At 36.8% G+C, this 27,722-nt stretch overlaps 3 protein-coding genes across 29 annotated transcripts in view; 2 read left to right on the plus strand and 1 right to left on the minus strand.

The window, feature by feature from the left end:
- Positions 1-1,523, plus strand: part of LOC133849523 (solute carrier family 41 member 2) — a 39,006-nt gene extending 37,483 nt beyond the window's left edge. For all 7 annotated transcript variants that reach the window (XM_062285663.1, XM_062285667.1, XM_062285665.1 and 4 more), the window contains one exon: positions 610-1,523. In XM_062285663.1, coding sequence (XP_062141647.1) covers positions 610-813 — 204 coding nt within the window. In that variant the 3' untranslated portion in view covers positions 814-1,523. The remainder of the gene's footprint in view (positions 1-609) is intronic.
- A 2,195-nt stretch (positions 1,524-3,718) lies between these two features.
- Positions 3,719-27,721, plus strand: LOC133847184 (troponin T, skeletal muscle). Of its 21 annotated transcripts, none has more exons than XM_062282028.1 (10): positions 17,982-18,115; positions 20,765-20,812; positions 21,511-21,555; positions 23,731-23,754; positions 24,549-24,921; positions 25,492-25,710; positions 25,781-25,873; positions 25,945-26,025; positions 26,180-26,258; positions 27,143-27,721. In XM_062282028.1, the coding sequence occupies exons 2-10, from the start codon at positions 20,790-20,792 to the stop codon at positions 27,391-27,393; spliced, it is 1,188 nt and encodes a 395-aa protein (XP_062138012.1). In that variant the 5' UTR covers positions 17,982-18,115; positions 20,765-20,789; the 3' UTR covers positions 27,394-27,721. The 21 variants fall into 21 exon arrangements, with proteins under 21 accessions (XP_062138008.1, XP_062138007.1, XP_062138010.1 ...); XM_062282027.1 differs by lacking the exon at positions 26,180-26,258 and adding an exon at positions 26,776-26,854; XM_062282043.1 differs by having other exon boundaries at positions 21,514-21,555.
- On the minus strand, positions 7,203-11,492 carry LOC133847846 (late secretory pathway protein AVL9 homolog). Its single transcript, XM_062283105.1, has 4 exons — positions 10,080-11,492; positions 9,613-10,014; positions 8,700-8,874; positions 7,203-8,628 (listed from the first exon to the last, which is right to left on the minus strand). The coding sequence occupies exons 1-4, from the start codon at positions 11,194-11,196 to the stop codon at positions 8,013-8,015; spliced, it is 2,310 nt and encodes a 769-aa protein (XP_062139089.1). The 5' UTR covers positions 11,197-11,492; the 3' UTR covers positions 7,203-8,012.
- Position 27,722: the final 1 nt, after the last annotated feature.

Here is a 27,722-nt window from a genome sequence, read left to right on the forward strand (position 1 = left end):
ATTTGCGAGTCATTATCGACACCCTAAAGTATATATGTGCTTGATCAGCCGATACGATATAGCCATATCCGTCTGTCTGTCCGTCTGCCTGTATGAACGCCTAGAGCTTAGACACTTTAAGAGAAAGAGCTATCATTTTTTTCGATAGAATTTGTTAGGTTTGCATGCAAATCAAGTTTGATTCAAATTTTTGTCACGCCCTTCCTCAAATTTTACAAATCGGCAACAAGCATAATTTTTAAGCAAATTTTTGATACAGACAATAATTACTACAGTATTTATGATTCCTGATTCCTATTTGGTGACGATCGGATAAAAATTGTAGGTGTTATCTTCTAAAATCGGGCTTTAGCTGCTTTGACTGACAGTCTGGTATATTGTGACCTTTATGGTATATTTCACATGTGAAGTAATTCACCAATATACCAAATATTACATTCGGTATATTTTAATTCTTTGTGGTATATTATTTGGTATATTTTTAAAATAAAACCTCACTGTTTTGCTTTAATCTCACAGTCGAGCACACTCGACTGTAGCTTTCTAACTTGTTTTTCTTCCTTAATTGTGGAAATACCCAATATTAAATGCTATTCTCTTCGCTTACAGGTCATGCTGTTGCTGTATATTGCGCATATCATAGTGCATGCCATGTGGAAGTGGAAGATCGATCCGGATAACTCGGCCATACCATATCTGACGGCGCTGGGCGATCTGTTGGGCAGCAGTCTGTTGGCTGTCGCGTGGCTCTTTACGATGTCGGTCGGCATGCAATATGGCTCCAATATGGACACATTGAATGCTCCCAACTAGAGCGACGACTTCTTCACTACTCGCGTTCTACTCTGTACGATAAAAAAAACATAGCTGTGTGAGGGCTGGCTGACATCGCTTTTGATGGCACGCCCACTCTCTTAGTTAGCACGATAACAACACATCAAAAACAACAACAACAACCACTACTCTAATCTAATGCAGACTCTACTACAACAACAAGAACCACAAAAAACAATACAAAGAACTGTAATGTACCTAAATTCAAACATAGAAACTCTACTACGTATCTATGCACACACATACACATGCACCCACACACACACACACACACACACACACACACTAACGCAAGACACCAAAACCTCACACACACACACACAACACACACATATATTTATGCAAATATTTTCAAAATATTTCGAATGTTTAAACTCAAACGAGGAGAATGATTATGATGATGATGCAAAAAACAAAACTAACAAAAAAAAAACCTTTTACGTAGCTTTCACATGGCTTTTGCTTGTGTTCCTTTTGCTCCACCCAGATATTATGTACGAGTCTATTATAAATTTTGCAAAAAATAGGTCTGGAGGTGTCTATGCCTATGTCCTGGACATGGCGATGCGTAATATTTTTTTAAGGCTTTTAGGACAATATTATACACATTTAAAATAAGCTCGACAACAAAGGGCAGCCAAGTGCATGAAAATAGTATAACTAATAACAGCAACAACAAACAAAACAACCAAAACAATACCGGATTTTGTTCTTCTGTTAACCCTTTTTCCCCCTTTCCATTTCCCTTTCCTTTCTTTATTATTATTATTATTATTATTTTTTTGTTTTGTGTGCGGCTTACACCTTATTTAAGCAGCTAAACTACGATTAATTTAATCCATAATTAATTATAATTATGGCATACATAATTTTAATAATATATAAATAAAATATAGTATTAGCGCAGATTTGATTTTTGCAAATTTGGCTTTATAATTTTATATTATGTATCCTTAAACTGTAGTATTACGTATATTTTTTTTCAATTTCTTTTTTTTTTATATACGCACCTCCCAAAATTGAAAAACACAACCATAAATAAACATACGTATTTATTATTGCCGCAAATTTTCAAAAATAAAAAGCGAAAGTGTGTGAATTTTTGTTTTTCATGATTGTAAAAAATAATTTAAGTTGAAGATTATTTTGTGTATTTGTACGTAATGGATAAATGAAGTATATGAAAAGAAAAGAAAAAAGCAGTAATAATGTATGTAATAATAATTATATTGTTTGTGCGTTATGTGAAGCGAACAGGGAATGATGAGACGTTCTGAAAGGAAATGTGATCGATATTTAATTATAAAAATAAAAATAACAATAATTATAATAAATAAATGTAATTCATAAACATAGCATGATTATTGTGTAACACAAGAAACAATAATTACAATTAATTAAAATGTTGGAATAAACAAAGAATCGTCGTGACTTTTGCTTTTAACACATAGAATTTGAAATTTCCAGGGACATATCTAAAATTCTCCAACTGTGTGATCTAGCAAGCACAGTGTTAATCCTCTATGATTAGAGCTACTAAATTTTAACGTCTCCTCTTTGTTTTTGGTTTTAAATTCCATAAACAAAATTCCAAAGATGGCGCACAAAGACTGCAGCAAGAACTTCCAGGGCTCTTCCAGCGGAAATTTGATGTGCCTGGAGCGGAAGGAGGATGGCAACTTGGCTGGCCCCCATTTAACATATATACGTAGCTGCATGAAAGATATGTTGTGCCAAATCTGGAGTCCTGATATTGTCGAGAGGCAGCGCGAGGGACTTCAACGCGACAATTCGCCTGCGAGCGAACCAGCTGAAGAGCTTGCTAATGACATTCCCAGCTGTCACGTCAATATCGTTGAGAATAATTAAATTCAATTGCACTAGTTGACATAAACTAAAAGTTTACCTTTGAACTGCAGATACTAAGAGAAAATTTAAATACAAAAGACTCGGGAGTTGAAAATTATGATATATGTTTGAAATTTGCAAACATAGTTATAATTATTTTATTTTATCAGCAAACTGCTAGCTTTATTAAATTGAATTTAATATCTTCTACTTTCCTTGTTATCTTCTTATATATGAGCATTTGCAGAATAAAGGAAAAAAGCAAATTGGGATGTCCACCACTCAAACAAGATAAGGAGAGCTCTTGCACTCACTCTCTTTTGCTCCCTTACTAGCAGCATAATTGGTGTCATGATATGCATGTTCATATATAATAAGTGCGTCTGTGTGAGAGACATGATGAACGAACGCCTTCTTTAACAATAGACTGATGCGCACTTGCTTGCACTCACGTACAATCTAAGATTTTGCAAATGTGGACATTAATTTTCACACAACAACAACATAAGCCTAATTCCCACTAAGGAAAGTTTTAGTGTATTATTGTTTTATAAATTACAATTAATTAATTTTCAAAATTTAAAAAATAACGGATTTTGAGACATTTTCCGGAAAAAAGCATCACTGATACGTTCAGTTCATTTGGGAACTTGATCATTGGTTTCAAAATGAACTGAATTTGGTTCCGCGCGCTTGTGGTTATTTTCGATGCACGAAATTTGAAATCAGCTGAGTTTTAAGCGTGTATGCATATATGTATTTTTGGCTTAGTGGTATATATATTTAAATTATAAAAGAAAAAAATTGTATATTCAAGCGATATCTTGTGAATTTTTGCATATTTATAGTATCTCTTTTACTGGTATATCTATAATTGGTATATTTTTTTTTATCTTAGGTGGTATATTTTAAAATCGCACATAAGGTCACACTGGCCGCTACCGACGCCATATTTCAAAGCAAAATAAACTATAAATCCGAGTGCACAATTATCGCGTATAAAAGAGCTGATTTTTTATATTTTATATGTTAAACGAATTACTAGAGTGTAATGTATCAGCCGCGTCGTACATCAGAGTTCCACGAAGAAGCCCGTGACGATGGTAGCGTCCGAAAGCGACGGCAAACGAGGCAAGTTTCCATAAGAGGCAGGCGGCCAATTGAGTGTATTAAAATGTTTTACTCTTGAACTGTTTAGATCGCAATTGCCGCAAACGCGCTTGACACAGTTTAGTCCGTCATGCAGCGTGCAGCGGACCAGCCACAACTTGAGCAGTGCAACACCATTGCGACATCGCCAAGCATCGTCAGTGGAACGCGGTCTATTCCCGCTGCACAAGGATAAAAAATGGGTACAGGAGCAATCACAGGTGATAGCCGAATATCTGGATAAGATGATGCAGACGCATGAGATGCCAGGCTTCACCAAGGATTACTTCAGTCGCGGTGCAATTTCATTGCGTCAAATGACTATGAAACAATTTGTTATCATTGTGAAGTTCTTATTCCATTTCATATTTGGCAATAAGGTCAATGTGGGCAACAATCATGTGGAGGACATAACAAATGCACTGCATAAGATCAAGTATCCTTTTCAAGTGAACAAATCGTGGCTAGTGACGCCGACAACACCATCGTCGTTTGGTCACGTGATTGTCATGTTTGACTTTCTCAAGGACTTGGCGCCTTCTCCCAAAGACGACGAATACGAAGAGTTTCCGTTCATGGAAACGAGTAATCTGCACGACAGCAGTACGGATCGATCGGTTTCGCATTTATCGCATGCGAATGCCACCGTCAACAACATTGTGCTATCCGAGGAGACGAATCACTTGCTGTTCGTGAGTGCGTCGCAAAGCTTTGTTGTTTGGGATACGCAGAACTGGAATGAATATGAAGCACTAAAGACCCAGGTTAGTGAACGTATCATCAAATGCCTGACCGACCTCAACGATGGAGACGCGCTTGATGCGGATCTGGTGTGTCAGAGGAACGAGTGCAAGCAATTGGATGAACAACTGCTGCAAAGATCCGGCGATAATAAGCGCGAGCAGCTGTTGCAGCTGAGAGCTCAGGAGCAGCAGTTGCTGCAGGAGCTACAAGCCATACGCAACAATACGCAGGAGCACACGGATAAGATGGCGCAATTGCGGATGTTCCGCAAGGAGAGTGCTGAACGCACTGACGCGCAACGCAAGGAGCTGCAGAAGTTGCAGCGCAAGGTAGATACCCAACGCTACACGGCAGAGCAGCTGAAAAGCCTGCGAATGATGCTAAGCGATCTGGAGAACAAGCAGCGCTTCTACAGCAGACAAATACAAGAGTTTACGGACCGTGGCTATAACCAGCAGGTGCAGCTGTCGCGTGCCAAGAAACAGTTGGTGGACAAGGTGGGAAAGCTTAATACGTATGCGCAGAACATCAGTCTCGACTCCAATGTGTGCAGTGCCAGCGAGAACAATCAAATGAAACTGGAGCTGCCATTTCCACCGCAACAGGCGGACATTGTGGCATGCAGCAAGCGGCTGACGCAACTGGCTACGTTGCTGGGACAACGTCGAGAGCAGTGTGCGGAGCGTTGCAGGCAGCTGGAGAAGATCAATGCCAAAGTGTTGCACTCCAACGGCAAACTCGAGTTCGAACTCAACAAACTGAGTTCCTTAATCCAGGCATACGATCAGCAGTGCATTCGCTTGGCTGAATCACATAAAACGAAAATGTTGATGCTGGCACAGCATCAACAGCAGCTGATCGAGCGTAAACTGGAGCTGAACAGCCAACTTGAGCAACAGCGCAAAGTCTATGATGAGCTGGAGCATCAGGTGCTGGCGAAGCGACAAGAAAATGAGGAATTTCTTTGTGCCGCCGAGCAGCGACAACGCGAGCGTTTAAATGCCCAAGAAATTTTTATCAAAGAACAAAATGCAATGTTAGCAGAAGCCGAAGCCAAACTGGAAGTGGTCAAGGCAAAAGTTGCTGAGAACACCGTCATTCTGAGCAATTTGGAACAGGAGCTGGATGGGATACAGCCTTTGTCGCTTCTCAAAGAGTTGATTGATAAACATTTATTGATAAACGGGAATAAATCATTGTAGCTCTAAATTGTACATTGTATAGTAAATCAAATAATAGAATGATTTTTATGCTACACAAACCTAAGACCTATTGAGTACTGCAAACTCAATATTTTAGTGCATTTTTTGATGCGTTTTCTTTTGTAAACTGTATTTGAATTGTAAATAAACTTGACTAGGCGGCGGACCAAGGGATTAATGTGGGCGGACTTGATACGTGGGCGAAGTTTTGCAGTAGGGCACAAAGAATTCTTAACTTGCATAATACGCCAGGATCCTTGGTCCGCAATACTTTATCGAGCACAAGAAAATTGCAAATTTCAAAAACTCGATAAATTTTGTAAATATGTTTTTTTGGCCCTATCGTTACAACGTTGAATGGGCAACAACAACCACAACGTAAGTAATTAAAACAACAAATATTAATAATATGGTTGTTGTTGGCCATTCAACGTTGTAACGATAGGGCCAAAATTGCCAAATCAGTAGGTGAAATACCAGGCAAACATAAATCAGCAGCAAGCAGAAATACAGCAAGTCGCTAGAGTGGCGCCATCAGTCGTCTGTTTCCGGTACTACGAAAACTTAAATAGAGCGACAATTGAAATCTTAAAAGCAACCGATGCACAAAAGTCAAGCCCGTTAAAATTTGAAAACATATTTTCGGAAATTACAACATAAGTAATTACAACAACAATTATAAATAATGTGGTTGTTTTTGTTGTTGGCCATTCAATGTTGTAACGATGAGGCAAAAATTGCCAAATCAGTAGGTGAAATACCAGGCAAACATAAATCAGCAGCAAGCAGAAATACAGCAAGTCGCTGGAGTGGCGCCATCAGTCGTCTGTTTCCGGTACTACGAAAATTAAAATAGAGCGCCATTTCAAATCTTAAAAGCAACTGATGCACAAAAGTCAAGGCCGTTTAAATTTGAAAACATATTTTCGGAAATTACAACAACAACTACAACATAAGTAATTAAAACAACAAATATTAATAATATGATTGTTGTTGTTGGCCATTCAATGTTGTAACGATGTGGCCAAAATTGCCAAATCAGTAGGTGAAATACCAGGCAAACATAAATCAGCAGCAAGCAGAAATACAGCAAGTCGCTGGAGTGGCGCCATCAGTCGTCTGTTTCCGGTACTACGAAAACTTAAATAGAGCGCCAATTGAAATCTTAAAGGCAACCGATGCACAAAAGCCAAACCAGTTAAAATTTAAAAACATATATTCGGACATTACAACAACAACTACAACATAAGTAATTATAATAATTATTAATAATGTGGTTGTTGTTGTGGGCGTGGCAAAAATGAAAACAAACTTGATCTGCGTGCATCAAGTGGTATCGAAAAAACATATCTTAATCTCTTCTAGTCTCCGCAGCCTTCTACCTTATTGGTAGAGGGTATAATAATCATGTAGAAATATCACAAATGACCCATATAATAACATAAAGTTGCAATATTTTTATTCAATTCATTAACTTTTTTAATTTGCATGAGGAAACGTACAAATGAAGTAGTTACATTTCGATTATAAATATTATTTGATCTGAATGTCGAAGTTCATGTGCCGCGGGGTAACGTGTCGAAGTCGATCGAGTTTGTAAACAGCTTTTCAATGTTTTTTTTTTGCACACACAGGTACATATGTATGGTATAGTAAGTAATTAGGTTGATAAGCTGATGTTTGTATCTATTATATTGACGACTCGGAAGCGCACCCCACATAATAATCAAACACAAACAAAAAATATCAATATGAGAGAGATAGAGCTACTATTGGATTAGCTTCGGATGCTCGATTCTCGTGCCATCTGCGTCACGTCAGAGAGGGCAACGACAATCACTTAGTTATTGCCACATCGTTGTAAGTTTGGTTACAAATTGCACTTGGTACGGATTAGCTTTACATTTTGTTTGGACTAGTACAAGAATCATAAATTCGACGAGTACACTGTGAAGTGGGGAAGGAGCTCTTTGGGTGACGCGGCGCTTACACACAAAAACTACGATACGAATACAATACAAATACGCGATACGGATATAATATAATATAATAATATTTGGCCAATTTGAGTAATGCGAAACAGAATGCAATACACACATAAGACAGAAAATAATGCAATAGATAGATAATAAATTAATGGTAATGTATAGCATAGCTTAGATAAATTTTTTATACAAAGTTGTGTCTTATTGTTGTTGTTGCATTGTGGCTGCTCTTGTGCGTAGCTCGCGGTGATCAAACTATAAAAACATCCCCGTTATTACACTCAACAGCGGCTGCTGTACCACTAGATAGCGTCAGATCACCACCGCAGCCAATAGCACGCAGTGGCTGAGATTGCGCCTGCGATTGAGGAGAGTTCGCCGTCGTCGTTGTTGCCTGCTGCTCATTGTTGGTGCACCGATCGAGCAATTCGGCTTCGCGACCAATTTCCACGATGCCCTGTTGTTGATGCTGTGGTGAGTTAGCGCTCGAATCATGCGCCTCCTCAAGGCTCTCCTCGCTGATCTGACTGGAAATGTGTATGCTGACACCGGCCACATCCAGTTGCGTATCGTCTTTGTGGTTCTGGAATGTAACTGAGATCTCTTGAGGCTGTTGCGACACCGCAGCACCATCGATGCCCTCATCAATGTGACTGAGACTCTGGCTCTGACTGCTGCTCTCACTGCCACCAGCAGAATTAGCTCCGGCGATTGTACCCGCACTATTAGCTGGCGGCGCTGTTGTAATCGACGACCACCAGCTGGAGAAGGCGCCTTTCGCCTGAGAGATGGCACCACCAACAGCTCGACTGGTCGTATTAACGGCCTGATTAATTTTGCGTCCACTTTCGCTATTCTGCATAGTTCTGCAAAGTACGGGAAACAAGCATTCAATTTGAAGGAAACGATATGATTTGTGTACTTAGAGACTACTCACTGTGCCAGCTTGAGCTTCATGTCCGCCACGGATAGAGTGCCCGCAAACGGATGACCGGCGGGAAGTGCATCAAAAAATTCGGGTTCGGGTCGCACATCGTACCATTCCTGATAGCATTGTGTGCGCTTAAATGCATTCATAAACTGCGCATTGAAGTGATCATTGTCTTTGACATCTATAAAATAAAATTAATGTCATTGATTCAGTTATTATTATACAATTGTATTGGCAGATTATGTAAGCTTCTCTAGTAGGCTTCTTAGTTTGATCTCTGATTATAACTAAATACATCATTTATCCATTGCTTTCGATATTTGTATCTGGCGCTCAGAAAATCTTTCATTTCAATTCAAATCACTTTACAAAGATGAGTTTTAAGTGAATAGAATACTGCCAATATAGTGATAAAATTAGGATTTCAATTGAAGTTCATCTAATGTAATTTTAAAAGATAATTATATGCATTATTAACTGCTGAGTGTTGTCACTTGTTAACTTAATAAAAAGAGTATAACATCGATTTTGTTTTTAGTTCGTTTTTAGTTAAACTCGCACAAACAAAAGCTATTAAGTTGCGTCATTCATCGAGTAAGCAAAAATATTGGTATATTGTAGTGGCTGTCACATGTTGGCGTGCATTCATTTGGAATAATTGCACATTGCAGATAACTGCATCACTTTTTGTCGTGAGTGGGCCATTATTAACATTACTCGGAACTGTATATGGCTTTATAAATTTACTACCTGCGATTGTACTTATTGTTTACTCGAACTGATGATCGAAAAATTCTTTTTTTTGTGAGCTCTGCTCTCGGGATTAGCTATAGCTTTCTATAAAAGCTGAGATCCGAGGAATTCAGACAAATGGACGGACAGAAAGTCTATAGCTAACACAATTGTATCCACAACATACCAGGTGCAACCGCAGTGCGCAGCAAAGCCAGAATATAGCCCTGGAACTGCTCGCGTATCCAGTATTCGCTGCCCTCGGCATCCTCCTTGGGCGTTTGTACGTGTTTCAGTATGAAGTCCATGTAGCGCAGATCCTCGGTGCTTAGCACCAGCTGACGGCGCAGTTCCGGATCGTGGGCGTCCAGATTGGCAGCCTCAATGTCGACAAGAACGTCAGCCAGCTGACGTTTCTGTTGGAATAGGACGTTGGAGGTGCCAATGATATAGGAGAGTACCATGGGATCGCTAAGCAGATCCATGTATGGTAGCGATAAGTACGGCAAGCAGAGATTGCCACTGGCAAATATGCTCACTGGCGCACGATACTCATCCGGATTGATGGCGCACAATGCTGCAAGATTGGCTGCAAACAGAATACGAGAGTATAACAAATTATTTAAAAAATGAACTGATGCGCACAGCACTTACATGCCAAGGTGTCCACACTGGCCTCACGGGTCAGTGAGCTGCTGCGTCCATTGCGTTTGCCGGCGCTGTGGCCACTTTCCGTGGAGTCCACACGCTGCAGCTCCGGATGCGTTGGCGTTGTTGTCGGACAGCTACTGGAGTCCTGCGACTGTGAGTTTGGCGTTGTATGCGGCGACGTGTTACCGCTGCTGTTACCGCACTGCGAGCCCGCTGACGCTGCCGACGAGACTAGCGTTAGGTCCTCCGCCTCTGGCACAATTTCAGCCTCTACTTCTGTCACTGCCTCCGCCTCTGCTTCAGGCACAGCCTCAGCCTCCGTATGAACCTTAGTCTCCACCTCAATCTCAGCGGCGGCTTCGCGTTGCAGTGAGTCGGTAAAGTCGGGCATGGGCGAAAGAGGGCGCGACGTACGCACACAGGCCACTTCCTGGAAGCCCTTCTCCAGCAATCGTGGTATCAACGACGCCATGCCCAGGATGAGGACACACATGCCACGCACGGGGGAGCCAAAGCAGACAACGCGACGTTGCAGGAGCAGCAGCTTGAACAGTATCAGCGTCTTGTGGCGCCAGTGCAGCACAATCTCACGCAGCGACAGTCCCACATGGAAATGACGCAGAGGGCGGCGCGTCTCCTCATCCAACAAACAGGCATTCAACTGCTGATAAGCTTTCACCAGCAGTTCGGTGCAACTGAAGTCGCCCTGGTCAAAGAAAGCGTCCGCAATGAGTGCCAACTTTACCTCAATGTAGCCATAGATGGGCAGTCGAGCCAAGATGCAGACGGACTTTTGTACCGTGCTGCGGGTCACGTCAGCGGTGCGTATTTTCAACTTTTCGACGGGTATCTGGCGATAGCACGACACACCGTATATGCTGGCTGCCGGCTCAAAGAGACTGGGTAGATTAAAAAAGACCGTATCCTCGACAAAATTGTGCGAACCATCGGGCAGCGCCAAGGTGGGCAGATACTTCCAGCCCGATGGACATTCGTTGCGGCCCGTGGAGCCGGCGATTAGAGGGGGATGCGAGAATTCCACCTGACAGCCGAGTTTGTGATGGAAGCCAACGACCAGAATGTGCAATATAGGTGGCTTGTTCTCTGGCTCGCTGGCCATGATGTCAAGCGAAACGATGCAAACGATGCGTCAGTCCAATCAGACAGCAACAAAAAAACTTAAACGTTGAATTTGAGAGGGTGGAGGAAGAACAAGCACACGCACTAGCACAAAAAGTCCTTGCTACGTCGTCACAAGGCGATAATGTTAAGTTACATCCAAACCCGCATTCACAACAAATTCCAAGTTACACGTAAATACGTGCGTACGCCTTATAGTATGTATACAAAGAGCTATCTAATTTCGTTCGTCGTTGTTCTTCAAAATTTGCAAATAGAGTTGTTGCTGACAGCGTGACCACAAATTGTATTTGCAAAATATACTGTTATACGTCGAGAAATATACTTACACTTACCACCTACTTGGTAACACTTCAATTGGTGCGAGGCTGCAACAATTAAACATGTGGCGCAACTTTTTGAATTGCTTTAATTTTCTTAATTATTCAAAAAACAAAATACTTAAAAATCAACAAAACAGATAATTTGTCAAGTCCGGTATTTCTTGGTATTTAATTTCCGACAAGTATATAATATGGGTATCGTCGAATTCTTGTGGTGGTTAACCGATAACAAATGACAGTTGATTAGGGCATCGATTATCCAACAAATTGCAAAACATTTGAATACAGAGGCGATCCGTTAAGAATAACGGTAACGGAGTTTGGAAATAGAAGTTTTACACTATTGGCCTTTATTGCATATTCTAAAAAGTTTAAATTTAAACCAAGATGTTGAAATTCGTCAAGAATATTTGTATTGGAAGAAAATAATGAAATTAATGTATACAATTCATTGACGTTTATGAATACGTTTATTTTGCAAATGTACATGCACGAATCAGTATTTCACAAAAAAAGTTGCTTATTTACCTACAAATTAGACGAGGTAATAAAATCGAAATGTGGGAGTAGGAAAAACTTAAATTTGGTGGAAATTTCCACAAAATTTTCCCATGAAGTAGTCTGCTGCACGTAGGGGACTCGATTAAATGAAAAATATATATACTTATCTTCTGTTTTGTTTATTTATTATTATTAATTATGTCAACATATTCATTTCTAATAGTAATTGAAATCATTTGAATTAATTTTCTTATTTGTATATTAATTGAATGGAATTTTATTTACTAAAATCATCTTTAACTCTGATTTGAAATGTAAAATATAATGTCGAAAAGAATTGTTGTAAAATTGTCAATGACTTCGATCGGAGTTTGATTTAATTACGTTTATATTATTTGTTAGCTAAGTTCTATAAATAATCGGGAAATTTGGTGTAAATAATTTTGTGTACAAATATGAATGTTTTAACAATAATCCAGAATTCTATATTCAAGTCAATTATTCAAACTTTATATTCAAACTATTCCAATTTATTTGCAACATTTCAAGTCCTGTAGTTTTAGTGAAGAACTTTAAGTACTAAGTCGGTATGTTAAAATAAGTAAACTGCAATAATGAAAGCACAAAACATAAATAACAAATATGAAGAAATATAGATTTTGTGAATATGAAATTTGTGCTGTTGTCCAACTAGTTTTGTTTTTTTGTGTTTTGCTGTCTATGATTTCATTCTTAAATGCTTTATATTTTGCTGTTTTTCATTTCGTTTAATTTGGTTGAATTTATTTTTAAATTGAACGTCGCACGTATACATTCTAAATTTGGCACACACACACAGAACGAGTTTTTTTGTTCGTTACAAAATATGTTTGCTTTATATCGTTGAACGAAAACAAAAAGCATACAGTAAATATGAAAATATTTTTGTATTAAATATCGATATTTTATTTATTATATTTTTATTGTATTTTACAATTTATTATTCTTTATTCCATAGCATTTCTATGACTAATGCAAAGTTATTCAAGTTCATTCACAAGTGATATTCTGTCATTATTTTAAGTACGTGCAAAAAAGCATTTACATATGTATCCATACATAATATATTTAGTATGATACATAAGTATCTATTTGGGTGACCGAGTTTTGAAGACACAAATAAAAAATGTATTGAACAAATAAATAACAACCATGGCAAATAGTAAAATGGTTCTGAAGTTCAAAACTATTCTTGAATTCAAAGTCAATTTTTGGCACAAATCATATATTTCGTAACTTGTCATACTATATGATGACGCTTTGAGCGAAACTCAAATCAGCAAAGCAAAGAATTCAAATAGTATATAGCATGTTTATTACTTATTTCGATTGGTCCATTCGTAAGACACTTGTTGAAGTTGGCTTCCAAATGAAGTTTCAAGAATGGAATATTTTTTTCAGATTTGATTTGGAAAAGAATTGAGAAATGATTTAAGCTAAACATATTTCAATAATCACATCGAAATATAAATTGATTTCGATGTTTATGCTAAGTTTCTATGCATCCGTTGAGGTCGGTACAATAAGCAGCCCCCATAGATAGACATTTAACTAGTAGATATAAGCTACACATAGCGTACATACATACATACATTCAACCACTGTACGTATATATATATGTGTGTATGTGTGGTCGATTGTATTGCTGAGACGAAGCAAAAACCGAAGGCTAGCCGAGCGCATCTTCGCCCACATAAAAGGCCCAAAAATAGCACCATACCCCGAAACATTGCTATTTGTTTTCTTCATTTTGTTGATGTTGAAGATGATGCGAATTGAAATTTAGTTGAAGGCAACAAAAAAATAAAAAGAAAAAAAAAACAACATGTATATCTATATGTCTATGTATACTTGTATATTGTATTTTGTAGCATATGCACATACGTGTACTATATGCGAAACAGATTGTTGAAATATTTTGCTGGGTTCTTTTTAAGATCAAAGTTTTTAATGTGACATATGGTACTACATACATATGTACATACCTGCATATATGTACATGTGTATGTGCGTATAATAGTAATAAGTAGTACAGAAGATCTGCTTAAAGTATATTTAAATTTGAATTCATAAATACGGATTGAAAGTATCCCAACTAAATGAATCTTATGAGTCTGAAAGGAAGTGCAGCTATTAAATTAATCACTTGCCAATTCAAGAGTTAATTGCCACTTTCCAGACATCGCTATCGTCTAAATCTAACAATGTTAATTTCATTTGATGTGATTCTTTGAAGGATCTTATTTGGGAGTTTTCTAATCCGCACTTGAGTAGGTCAATTTCAAGCTACATTGCACTGCATATATTTCTAATGTTTAACATCAATTATGTTGGATTGTCATGCTTATTTATTTATGTTTCTTTATATCCGTACATTTTGTTATTGTAAGTGCCAATTTGAGAAACAAAATCACAGCAGAGGCAGGTCTAATTTTAAGAGCACATACTTTTCACAGTTGAAAAACAAAACAAGAAATATATATAACATTTTCTTAAAAATGCATAGATGCATTTAATTAATAAAATAAATATATTAGCTTAGGCAAGAGCTTGAATTTTTTGTAAATTAAGTTTTATGATCTAATAACACTCTCATTTAAAAAATTAAAAATATATTACAACATTTGTTATAATATTATAGAATAGAATGGCATTTCTTGAAGACTTGTTAACATTTAAGAAAGTTTAAACAACTTTAATTAAATTAATAACTTAATATTAGGAAATTAAAAAAATACATGAATATTTTTTTCACTTCAATCAAAGCTCAAATCGAATGATAAAATAGTTAAAGACTGCGGCATGAGCTGTAGCAAAGTTTTTGTTGTTTAAAATATTAAATTGTTTAGGATTTTGAACGATAAAAGGATTGAAGTATGGTATAAAATATAAATTCCTTGACTTTTCAAATTCTTATTGAAAGCACTAAACGCAAAATATATTTAAATAATATATATAAACTAATGCTAAGAATAATAGAAATCACAAATATTTTATTTGAAGTCAAGACCGACATAAAGATACTTTAATAATATCGTTTTTGGTAGAAGAACATTTACATATAACACAAAACAAAAAATAACACAATCAATCCAAACATAAAATAAAAACTTCCTTGCTCCAAGAAATTAATATTCATTTTTTAAATATTATTTTTTGAAATTATCCTAAAAAAAATACTTTTGTAGACTATTCCTAGGAGTGCTCATATTCATATTAATAAAAAGAAAGAAAGCGACACTTCACAATTATTCTTAAAATATACCAATTTACTATACGGCAAAAATACTAAAACATATCAAAGCCTATACATTCAAAATATGTATAAAATATACCAGATTGTCAGCCAAAGCTACTAAAACCAGTAGTAAGTAGGCGATTTTTCAATTCAAAGGGATTTATTAAATAACTTTAACAATTTTTATCTGATCTTATGATCTAAAGTGATGTTAAAGAAAATGATATCTCTATCCCTTATAGTCTCTGAGATTTAGGTGTTCATACGGATGGACAGACAGACAGACGGATATGGCTATATCATCTCGACTTTTTTTTGCTGATCAAGAATATATATATAATTTATAGAGCCGTAGACGCCTCCCTCTGCCTGTTTCATACATTTCCTGGAGGCACAACGTTATAGTACGCTTCTTAACCTATAGTATACAAATTGATGCATCTATATTTAACGATAATGTTAATTCTATTTTAGTTAAAAAATTAAAATTATTTTTCTGATTTGAAAATATCTTCAAAATAAAATAAACACAAATACTTATGGTTCATTTCGAAATTGAAATCTTAATTTAAAATGTCAAATTTTTTTTAAAGTTTAAGAATAACGAAAATGTTTTCAACGAAAATTTATTTTAAAACCCACCAAAAATGTGTTGAAATGATTTTTGTTTAAATCAACACAATAAAGAATAATTGAGCTTGGAAATTTCGATGGACATCAACTTATGTAAATCATAAATATTAAAGAAGGGTAATTTGCATTGGCTTTTAAAAAGGTCGCACGAATATGAATATGAATTTGCCCCTTTCAATCCATCAAGCAAATCGAGTGATAATTTACCAATCATTTCTAAAAAGATCGTTTTGGAGATGTCTAAAAAAAAAAAAGTGCTGCCCATGGATGGATAATCAATAAGCTGTTTATAAATTGGAGAAAAGCATATATGAAATGTTTATTTCAGTGGATGTGTGAAATGTTCTCCTCCCAGATGCTCCCTCAGATCGAGGAAAATAAACACAGGCAATGCCGGGCAAACGTTGGCTAGTTATAAATATATCTCTAATTAAAATAGTGTTTTAGACGCTGTATGAGTGGAATTCTTGAAATGGATAGCATTTGCGACCTCGTTTTACAGAATGTTTTTTTTTTTGTCGGATGTTTTTTTTTCATTTTTGGAAAAATCAGCGTATGAAATAAGCTTTTTTGCGAGTCTTAGTGAAGCGAGTACTCTCGTGTACAAAAATGTTGATCGGTTCAATGATATTGAATGTAATCGATTGGGAATGCAGATGAAAAGCAGAACAATGACGAATAGTTCGAACCTATAAGCAGGCAGACGGACAGACAGACGGACGGACAGACAGACAGACGGACGGATGGACGATGTGCAGTAAGGCCGGCAATTTGGCAGCCGATATCGACGTCAGCGCATATATAGCGTGTGCATTTCTACAGACTTGCTATATAGTATGACTTATATATGTATATATGTATATATTTAAAGTTGAGGTGGATCAGCCCGCCATATGGACGACGTTAAGGGCCATGCACTGTGCTCAGAGATGTGATGTTGCAATGCAATGTTGATTGAATACAATGTTATATTTATATTTCAAATATTATATATACGTATATGTCGAGTATATATATGTTAAACGAGCTGCAGTTGGATTTGATCTAAATATTCAAAATACTAGATATCGCCAAAAAGATTTCATTCTCGTATTTGCCAGGAAAATAAAACTATGCAAAGCACAGCTATAGCCTAGTTATGTGAATACACACACACACATACGTACTATAATCGCTGTCTGTGTGTGTCTGTATGGCAGCAATTTAATGGCTGTGAAATTTATGTTCAACGATATTTGATTCCAAAAACAACTGCAAACGCCAACGCATGCGATGCGCTATACGCCAGCACTCCACACAGCACACACACACACACACATGTAGATATGTATGTAGTATATAGCATATATGTATGTGTATATATATTCAAAGTTACACCTACACTGTCGCCATTTAGCACACAGCCAATTGGAAGTATTCGTTTTGGAAATCGCCTGCTGTAAATGTATCCTCTATGTGTGTGTTGGTGTGTGTGTGTCTGTCTATCTGCGTGTGTGTGTGTGTGTGTGTGTGCTTGCTTTGTTTATTCAGCAAGTTTATGTTTCAGCCTCTGGCTGGCTGGCTGGCAACGCAATGCGGATCGTCCCAGTCCCACCTGAATATTCGTTACTCTGCTCACACCAGCTGCCCACCACACGCCCACGACCCCAGCCCCCTCCCCACTCCCCTCTCACAGTGGCCATGCATAACTATGCGCACTCCTGCGCCATGGTTGCCAAGCATTTCTAGCTCGATTGCGTAGTCGCTGCTGCTGCTGCTTCTGCTGTCGTTGTCGTTGTCGCTGTCGCTATAGCGCACCCCTGCTCTCCACTCTCCTCGCTCTACACTTCGCTCCCCCACACACACACACACACACACACAGACGCCGCCACTTGTTGTTGGCCAAACGCTTTTTGGGGATCGCCAGCCAGCCAGCGAGCCAGAAAGAATATAGCGCGCCTTTTCACGCCCGTTCGTTTAATAGACTCACACACACAGAGATTGCAGTGCATTGGTAGTGGTGGGAAATGCTTTTCATTTTCCGCAAGCTGAAAGAAAAATTCTTTAACATAACGTGTAGCATCGCTTTGGATCGTCAGTCTGTTTAGTCGAACCGCAGCATTCGCTCCTACGACGTCAGCTGCTCGGACTTTAGTTGAGAGTTCAATTTGTTTCTTTTTCCCTAAGTAAGTTGGCCTAGCCAAGTGTTAAATCAAAAAAAAAATTGAAAATTGAAAAAAAATAAAGAAAAACAGTTCTCAAAATCAACAACGAACATTTATGAATAAAATTATTGAATAAACGTCAAATCCTTGCGCGTTGAACTTACAAACAAAAACCGAAACGAACCAAAAAGAATAAAACAATCTAAGAAAAGTAAAAAAAAAAGGAATATACCAAATAAATACTGACTTAATACTTTAATTCGAAATGAAAAATGCATACGAATTTTTTTTTTCTTTCTTTTGATTCTTATATAATCCTGTGGTCTGCATTTTTTTTTGCCAATTTTTTTCAACAATTTTTTTTCAAGTGCTGAATAAATTTTCCATATGCAGTGTGCCCGACGAAAATTTTAAAATGAAAATTGATAAATACAAAAATGACAAAAACCAAATGAGGAAAAAAAAAAAACAATTTCCGAAATGGAACTTGAATTTTCAACATTATATTTTTTTTATTGTTGGTTGCTGTTCTGTATTTTTTGTACATTTTTTTTGTTCAATGCGAAAGACTAAAAATAATTGCCCTAGGGCATATGCCAACAACAACAACAACGGCAACGACAACGACAACAACTACAACAATAAGCAACAGCAACAGCAACAACAACAGCAGCAGCAGCAGCGGCAACAACAAGCGGCAGCAACAACAACAATCAGCAAAGCAACAACAACAACAGGAATACGAACAAAATCTCAATCTCAAAATGAGAGCACAGCCTGAGAGCCAAGTGTTATATGATCTCGCAGCTATAAAACTTATTCAGCCTCTTGTTGTTTTTTTCGTTTTCTTTTTTTTTTCTGCTGTCTTCTATAAATTTTAAAAATAAGCTGCCAATGTGTGCGTGTGCGAGTGTGTGTCCGCGCGCGTGTGTGTGTGTGTGTGTGTGTGATTGTCAGCTAGCCAGTTCTTACCTTAGCAAATATCTCCAATGCGCAGGCGTCATTAGATAGCATGAATTGGGCAGGCATTCAAAAATCACCCACACCAACACACACACACACACATGAACATACACACTTACATATATATATATATATACACTAACCGATACTGATATGTCCAAATCGGTGCTGGAATATTTATTTTTCTATATTTAGTCCAGACCACAAGCGATCTCCTTTTCTCTCTCTCTCTCTCTGCTCTAGTTTCACTGACAAATTTCGATATATTCGAGCAAAGAATTTATTTCTCAATTGTAGAATTCACAGAATTTCTTTATCTTCATTTCATATTTATATTCCACATAGATCAGGTCAAGTATTTACTATAAAGTAGCTGATTTCTGTTCAAGGAATTAAGAAATTTACAATTAAGTCCTCTTCAAAATGTAGATTATTTTAACAGACACATGTTTGATAGAGTAAATGCAAATTTACTGATATTTTTCACAGACAAATTTAAGCACTATTCTTACAATAAGTGCAGGAAATTAAACATATATAATATTCCGTGCTGTAAACACAGTTAGATTTTGAGTGCACAAAAAGTTATTGAACTTAACGTTTTGCGATTGACCCACATAAATTGCATGTAAATTACGAAAAATTTCATAATTATGAAATCATATTGAGAAGAGAGCTTTTCAAGCGAATATTCGAAATTAGTTGTTGTAGTTGTACTCTTAACCACGCCCCAGGCTGCATTTCTCTTGGTCCGATCCGATCCGATTTTGACACATGCATTTGACTTTTAACATCTGCTTGTCAATTGAGTTCAGTGCAGTGTGCGGATCAGTTTAGTTCAGTTCTGTTGCTTGGACAGTTAACAGCGTCTTTGATTTAGTGCCAAGGTAAAATTTCGAAAAAAAGAAAGCGAAAAAAAGACAAGCGAGAAAAATGTTCGCAGAAACGTGAAAGCTTTTCGAAAAGCTTACGACTGCCGTCAGAGAAATTCAATACGGCGCATCTATTTTTAACAGTTAGCCAAAGTATTTCTCAACACAAGAATTAAGCATTATATATGTAGGCGAGCGCATATATGCGTATACACATATACATACATATATGTAGAGATCTTTATATATAGCAACAGCAGCAGCAAAATTAAAAGAATAGAGAAGCGAAAATTAAATAACCGAATTTTGTAAGAGGCGCTGAAATTATGATGTGATGGCCGATTGTCGCCGGCTATATAAAAATAAAATGCTGCCTCCATGTGTATATGTATGGTGGTTCTTATGACAGCACACAGACAGACATATATACAGTTATATACATACATATAAATATATAGATAGAGAGAGAAAGAGAAAGAGCGAGAGCGAGTGGCCTGTATAGAAATGTGGTGTCTAAATATAGTGCGATATCAAGGCGAAAACAACAATGACAACAACAAACAACTAAGCCAACAACAACAACAACGCAAGAAGAAGAATCAGAAGCAGAGGAAGAAAATGAAGAAGAAGAATAAGAAGGAGGCTGTTACGAATTTAGATTTAGCCACTGTTGTTGTTGCTGCTGTCCAACTTCGTCGCGCTGTTGTCGTTCAATTCGTTGCTGTTCAATTGTTGCAATTTAGCATTAGCTGTAATTGATTGAATATTAGTTACTTAGTTACTACTACTAAACCTTAACTAATATGTAAATATTCCCTCTCTGTTTTTTTTTTAGGTTTTTTCAACCCTAAACCGTAACCATGTCCGACGATGAGGAATACACGTAAGTACAAGTCTTTGGCGACAATAATGCTAAATTGAGTGAGAATTGTAAATGCAAATTGAAATGAAGAAGAAGAAGAAAAAGATGAATATTAAGTACATTTGTTTAGTAAGTCAAACAGTTTCGGGTAAACTCTGCGCAACAGATCGATTTAAAGATTACTACTCTGTGTTATTATTATTTTTTTGTTTTCTATAAATAAATATATACAAGTAATAGTTGCAATTTAATCAATTCAATTAACCCAACACCTATGTTGTGTGTGGTATTCATTGGATTTTGTCTCCACATATATTTTTTGTAGTATGGCACATGTTTGATTTGTATTCCGTTTTTATACATTCTCTACTTTCATTGAAAACCCTCCCGACCCGACAATATAAATGGACCCATCATACCCGAACCTGAACCCGCCAAAAAAAAAAAACCCAATCATCGTTTTCCAATCGTTTTAATCAATCAACTGCTAATGTTGCCGTTTTTGTTTCTCTCGACAAATCGAAATCGAAATCGAATAACAAACAACTTTGACAACAACAAATCAACCAACCAATCAACAACAACTTGTACAAACACGCACCAAACCACCCAAAAAAAAAAAACAAAAACGAAAAAAATGCACCTGTGATATTGTTTTTTGCACAAAACCAAATACATGATCATGCGATTCGATTCACGTTTAATTACGAACTCGCCAGCAGTTCCGAGGAGGAGGAGGTTGTCGAGGAGACCAGAGAGGAGACGTAAGTAATTTTGTAACCAAATTCGAGCCGCTAAAAACTCGATTGGTGTTTTTCTTCCTGTGTTTTTTTTCCTCTCTCGATAACAAATTATGATTTGATTTTAATTTACACACCCCCAAAATTTTCTATATGTATTGTATTTGTCCTTGTATTTCGTATTTGTTATGCAAAAAAAAAAAAAAAACCAAACCAAAAAAAAAAAAAAACAAAGTCAATGTGCAAATGCCAAAATTTCCTTTACGTAAAAATTTTATAATTGTTTGTGTGTGTTTTGTCTGTAAATAATTTCGTTTATTTTCCTCATCCCACGTTCGTTTTTTACATTATCGTTTATCTCATTATTTTGCTGTATATTTGTTATTTTTTGTTTTTCGTATTTGTTTTCAGTGTTGTTGTACTCGTGTGATATATTTATTATCTCCCACCCCCCCCCAACCAACCAACCATTCACACAATCTTTTCCCTATAAAATACTTTTCAAAATTCCTGTACAATAGAACAAATTGAACTAACCAGCATCATCTACCCTCCACATATCAACCAAACAAAAATATTATAAGCAACGATATCATATTCTAGAATCGAAAAACCCTCGCAAACAAAATTCCAGAACCAAATTCCCGCTCCAAAACAAAAAAAAAAATCAAAACCATTTGAGAAAATTCCAGAAACCAAATTGGCTAAGCTAAGTCCTGTATATAAAGCTGTCTATATATTTATATGTGTATTCCTCCCACCCCCCCGCTCAACCCTTTCAATCCTTCATGCAGCATATATATATTTAAAATAAATATATAAATATATCTGTCTATCTATCAATATATATATATATATAGTTATGTGTATCGTATTCGTAACATGTCTATCCCTATATCCTATTTCAAAATTCGTAAAAATGAATAAAACCATTCGAAAATTCTGAGAACCAACCAAAATAAAAAAAAATAATATTTCTAAAAAGCAAAACGTAAAAATTTCGCCTATCGCTGGCCTGGCTTCTTGTTCATCAATAATGAATTTAAGACATGGAAATTTCTAAATCACAATTTGTTTTTCTCTCTCTCTCTCTCTCTCTCTTTCTCCCATTTCTCTGTTTCTTATTACAGGAAGTAAGTAATTGCGTTGCTGAAAATCATAACTATTCATAATTTTTGTTCGAAATTAAATGTATAGACGACAGTGTAGAGCGGTTTAGAAATCGATTAGATCGATTAATTACATTCATATTCCAAATTATCAAATACTTGACTGATTGGTTTCAAAAACAGAAAAACAGAAAAACAAAACAATACTTTCAAATGATATCGCAACTAGTTTAGTTTAGAAACATTTTCAATTCCAACAAGTGCTTTGTAATGATGAGCAAAAATAAATTAAAGAAAAACAGGATTGAATTTGTGTGCTGCAGCAACCGGAATGTTTGCAATCCAAAAACAAAAAAAAACTGAGCTTAGTCCAAATTTTTGAGTTTGACAATTTTCTATTTTCTATATTCGTTGCTCGAAATTCATTTCCAATACAAAACAAAAACAAAACCTCTCCATTCGATTGATTCTCTGTATAAAGCACAACAACCAAATTGCAATTCTCTCGATTCAACAACAACAACAAATACATTCATTTGAGACCAGCTCCAGTTCCAGTTCCAGATCCAGTTCCAGTTCAAGTTCAAGTTTGAGTTTGAGTTTGTGAACTATATTTTCTTTTGTATAAAGAGCTTTCAGTTCGTTGCTTGGAATTTAGTTTTTAGAACAACAACAACTACAACAACAACATGCCAGAAAACAAAACAACAAAACAACAAATACGTACTTACATTTAATTTACATTTGTTTTTAAACCGTTTTCGTTTCGTTTACAACAACAACAAATAATTTTGCAATAATTTTTTTTTAAACAACAAATGTTTTTCTCTTTCTTTTCAACGACTTTTTTGTTTGTACAAAATCAAAAAAAAAAAACAAAACCAATATAAATATTTTTGTTACATGTAAAAAAAAAAAAAAAAAACAACATCAAAAAAATATCGCAACCCGACACGTGTTTTTGCGTACTTCATCGTGAACATCGTTATAAATAAAAACCAAACAATTTTTGAAACACAAAACCACCAAATATATCAAAAATAATAATAAAAAAAAAAATAAACCACCTCCATGTTTGCCTCACGTATAGAAAACCACCTCAGACACCAGCCGAGTAAGTTTATGCCATACGAAATGTGTACAAAATATAATACAAAAAAAAAAAAACAATTAAAAAAAAGAAATGTAAAGTTTGTTAACCTGTACTAAATTCTTAGTGATATGTTAGTGATATGTATGTATGTATGTCCCGATTGACAAGTACTTATTCTATTAATCCGTTACTCACACGAAACTCACAAACTGAAAAAAAAAATACAGTCGTAAATGCGGCACAACTTTGCCCCTCTCCCACTTTCTGAACTATCCAATAGTCGTATGATTGTATATTGTATATAAATACCTAATCACAAAAAGAAAAAAAAATATCATATTCTGATCGTATTAAGTATATTTTTTGTGAGTCTTGCCTTACATACATTTTTTTAACTAGTGTAGTCTAAAACTTGATGCGTAGTAGAGTAGTACTCAATAGACCTAATAATGCTTCCGAGAAATGGCTACTAATTGTCGTTAATTACAAAATAAACCTATATATATGTATATACTATATATGCACATTGATGTACATACATATGTATATGAGCAGAGCGTACTCCACAAAATGAGTAAAATATAGATGTCGATGTAATTAATTCATGGACGATAACAACAACAACAACAACAACTACTGCTAGTAGCTGATACTAGTAACTTAGTTAGTGACCCAATCTATCTAGTAGTAAAATAGTATCATATATCTATATATAGTATTTGCTGTATATAGTATTTAAACTAATATGAGTATCTATTCCTTCCACACCCCCTTCCACCCGCCCACTACTCAAATTGCATCTGTGCGCTGTGCAGAGGTGAGGGCGATCCAGAGTTCATCAAGCGTCAGGACCAGAAGCGCTCCGATCTCGATGAACAGCTGAAAGAATACATCAGCGAATGGCGCAAACAGAGAGCCAAGGAGGAGGATGAGCTGAAGAAACTGAAGGAGAAGCAGGCCAAGCGCAAGATCTCGCGTGCCGAGGAGGAGCAGAAGATGGCCCAGCGCAAGAAGGAGGAGGAGGAGCGTCGCGTCCGTGAGGTTGAAGAGAAGAAGCAGCGCGAAATCGAAGAGAAGCGCATGCGTCTCGAGGAGGCCGAGAAGAAGCGCCAAGCCATGTTGCAGGCCATGAAGGACAAGGACAAGAAGGGACCCAACTTCACCATTGCCAAGAAGGATACAGGCGTGGTAATTATATGAAATTCCATAAATGCAGCCTACTGATACACTTCCCATTCTCCAAATCTCTCCATTCATCTCTCGTTCAATTCGTACTTTTTACGTTCCTTATACTACCAAAACCAACTCCAACAACAAAAAAAAACCACAATTTTTTTTTTTTTTTCTTTGTTTGTTTTGATTGTTTGTTTGTGTATATTATCTATCTATATATCCGATTCGTAATCCGTTCGTTGTCATTTGCAAAACCAAATCAAATTTAATTTCATCCTACACACACACAACTACACTACACACACACACCCACGTACACTGACAATGTCTCTAATCTATTCATTTGCAATACATGTCTTGTTTCACTCTAAACTTTGTACCTGTCCAACACACACGTACCACCGTAACCAACTGCAACCCCCAACCACAAAACGTGTTTCTCACTCTCTCTAAAACAAAAAAAAAAAAAAAAAAACAATACACACACCCAACAAAAAAACCATAAACAAAAAAACACAACGAAATGTGTGAATTAAAAATGGAAAAACATTCGAACACAATTCGAAAATTGCACGCACACTATAGTTGGGACTGTCGTCCGCCGCCATGGAACGTAACAAGACTAAGGAACAATTGGAGGAGGAGAAGAAGATCTCGTTGTCGTTCCGCATCAAGCCCCTGGCTATCGAAGGCTTTGGCGAGCAGAAGCTGCGTGAGAAGGCCCAGGAACTGTGGGAGCTCATCGTCAAATTGGAAACTGAGAAGTATGACTTGGAAGAAAGGCAGAAACGTCAGGACTACGATGTGAGTAAACCTCATCCGAAACTATATATTCAAAACAGCATCGTCATAAACATTCTTCCCCACTCTCCAGTTGAAAGAGCTGAAGGAAAGACAGAAGCAACAGCTCAGGCACAAAGCCTTGAAGAAGGGTCTCGACCCTGAAGCCTTGACCGGCAAATACCCGGTAAGTAACCAGAATCTCTCTCCCACTTCATACAGTCCGAGTAAAACAGTATTTCATCCATATAATTCCAGCCCAAGATTCAAGTCGCCTCCAAATATGAGAGACGTGTGGATACCCGCTCATATGACGACAAGAAGAAGCTCTTCGAGGGTGTAAGTATTCGGTTTGCCAGTGCCAAGAACAAAAAAAAGAAAAAAGAAAAAAAAAGAATATTATCTGGGGTCCTCACTAAGCAGTATTTCCAGAAACAAAAACGAAAAGAAAACATATCAAATCTTTTGAGTTGTTCTTTTTGTACACATTTAGGGCTATAATACGGTGTATGCGGAAAACTTAGAAAAATCATGGCAAGAGAAACAGGAAAGATTTACTCAGCGCACAAAATGTAAGCGCTACCCCACGCCAATCGCGTTCTCAATCAATCGATCAATCAATGTCAACAACCTCTTTACTAAATGTATACTACATACATATGTACACATATATGTAGTTTATGTCTACTATACTATATACAATATGTTCTCTTTCGCACATGATTTAATGTTATATTTATTTGTGTTACCAAAGGCACCGCCAAAGTGCCCGCAAACTTAATCCATTGTGTCATAGCCTAACGATCGGGGTCAATCAATCAATCAATCAGACTTTCAATCGGGTTTGGGAGGGGAGTAGGGACTGAAGCAGCAAAACAAAAAAGAGAGTATAGCGACAGGAAACACAGGAAGTACACAGCTAACGACATCATCTAATCTCTTTTATTTCTTTCTATGTTCTATGTACACTATTATTTTCATATGTTTTGTTGTGTCAACTGTACTTGTTACGTCACATTCGCATAACCTCAAAATGAACACAAACACAAACACACACGCACATACACACTGGTGGGCACACAAATACAGGGCTGGGATGAGATCAGCAAGGATGTGAACGAGAAGATCTGGAACGAGAAGAAGGAGCAATACACCGGCCGTCAAAAATGTATGTAGCTCGGTGGTAACCCTAAACAGTGCGAAAACAACAGTGACACACAACTATCGACAACATATCGATAACATTCAATTGAGATGATGTAGTTTACAGTCACACCAATCAATTATCTCCATAACAGTTATCTGTGAAATTTCATGTCGTGTCATGTCGTTTTCCATATATGTAACTATTCATTATTTTGTTTGTCATAACTCAACTCCCAACGAGTTTGATCAGTCGATTTTCGTTTTCGTTGAGCACACAATTAATCGCATATATCGTTTATCGTTTCTATAGCCAAACTGCCAAAGTGGTTCGGCGAGCGACCAGGCAAGAAGGCCGGTGAGCCCGAGACACCCGAGGGTGAGGAGGATGCCAAGGCCGATGAGGACATCGTTGAGGATGAGGATGAGGTCGAGGAGGAGGTCGTCGAGGAGGAAGACGAGGAGGCCGAGGAAGATGAGGAGGAAGAGGAGGAGGAAGAAGAAGAGGAGGAGGAAGAGGAGGAAGAAGAGGAAGAGGAAGAAGAAGAGGAGGAGGAAGAATAAATAAATAAATAAATTTTTTCGTAAATACTACATTTAAACACAAGAAAAACCAAAACAACAAAATACCAAAGCCAACAATTTTAATAAAAGTAAAAGAATGAACTAAAAAGTTATTATTAGCTTATTCAAAATACTCAAGCAAGATGCAAAAACATGAAAAGCAATCACTTTTTTTATTATTATGATTATTGATTCTATTGATCGAGAAATGTATATTTCTTCCAAATAAAACATCCATCAACAACAACAAGAACAAACAAGACCAACAACTACAACATCATAGATCAAATAACAATATCGAGATAATTAAAGTGTTATAGTACCATCAT

This window comes from Drosophila sulfurigaster, chromosome X, assembly GCF_023558435.1.
Source record: "Drosophila sulfurigaster albostrigata strain 15112-1811.04 chromosome X, ASM2355843v2, whole genome shotgun sequence".
Classification (NCBI taxonomy): domain Eukaryota; kingdom Metazoa; phylum Arthropoda; class Insecta; order Diptera; family Drosophilidae; genus Drosophila; species Drosophila sulfurigaster.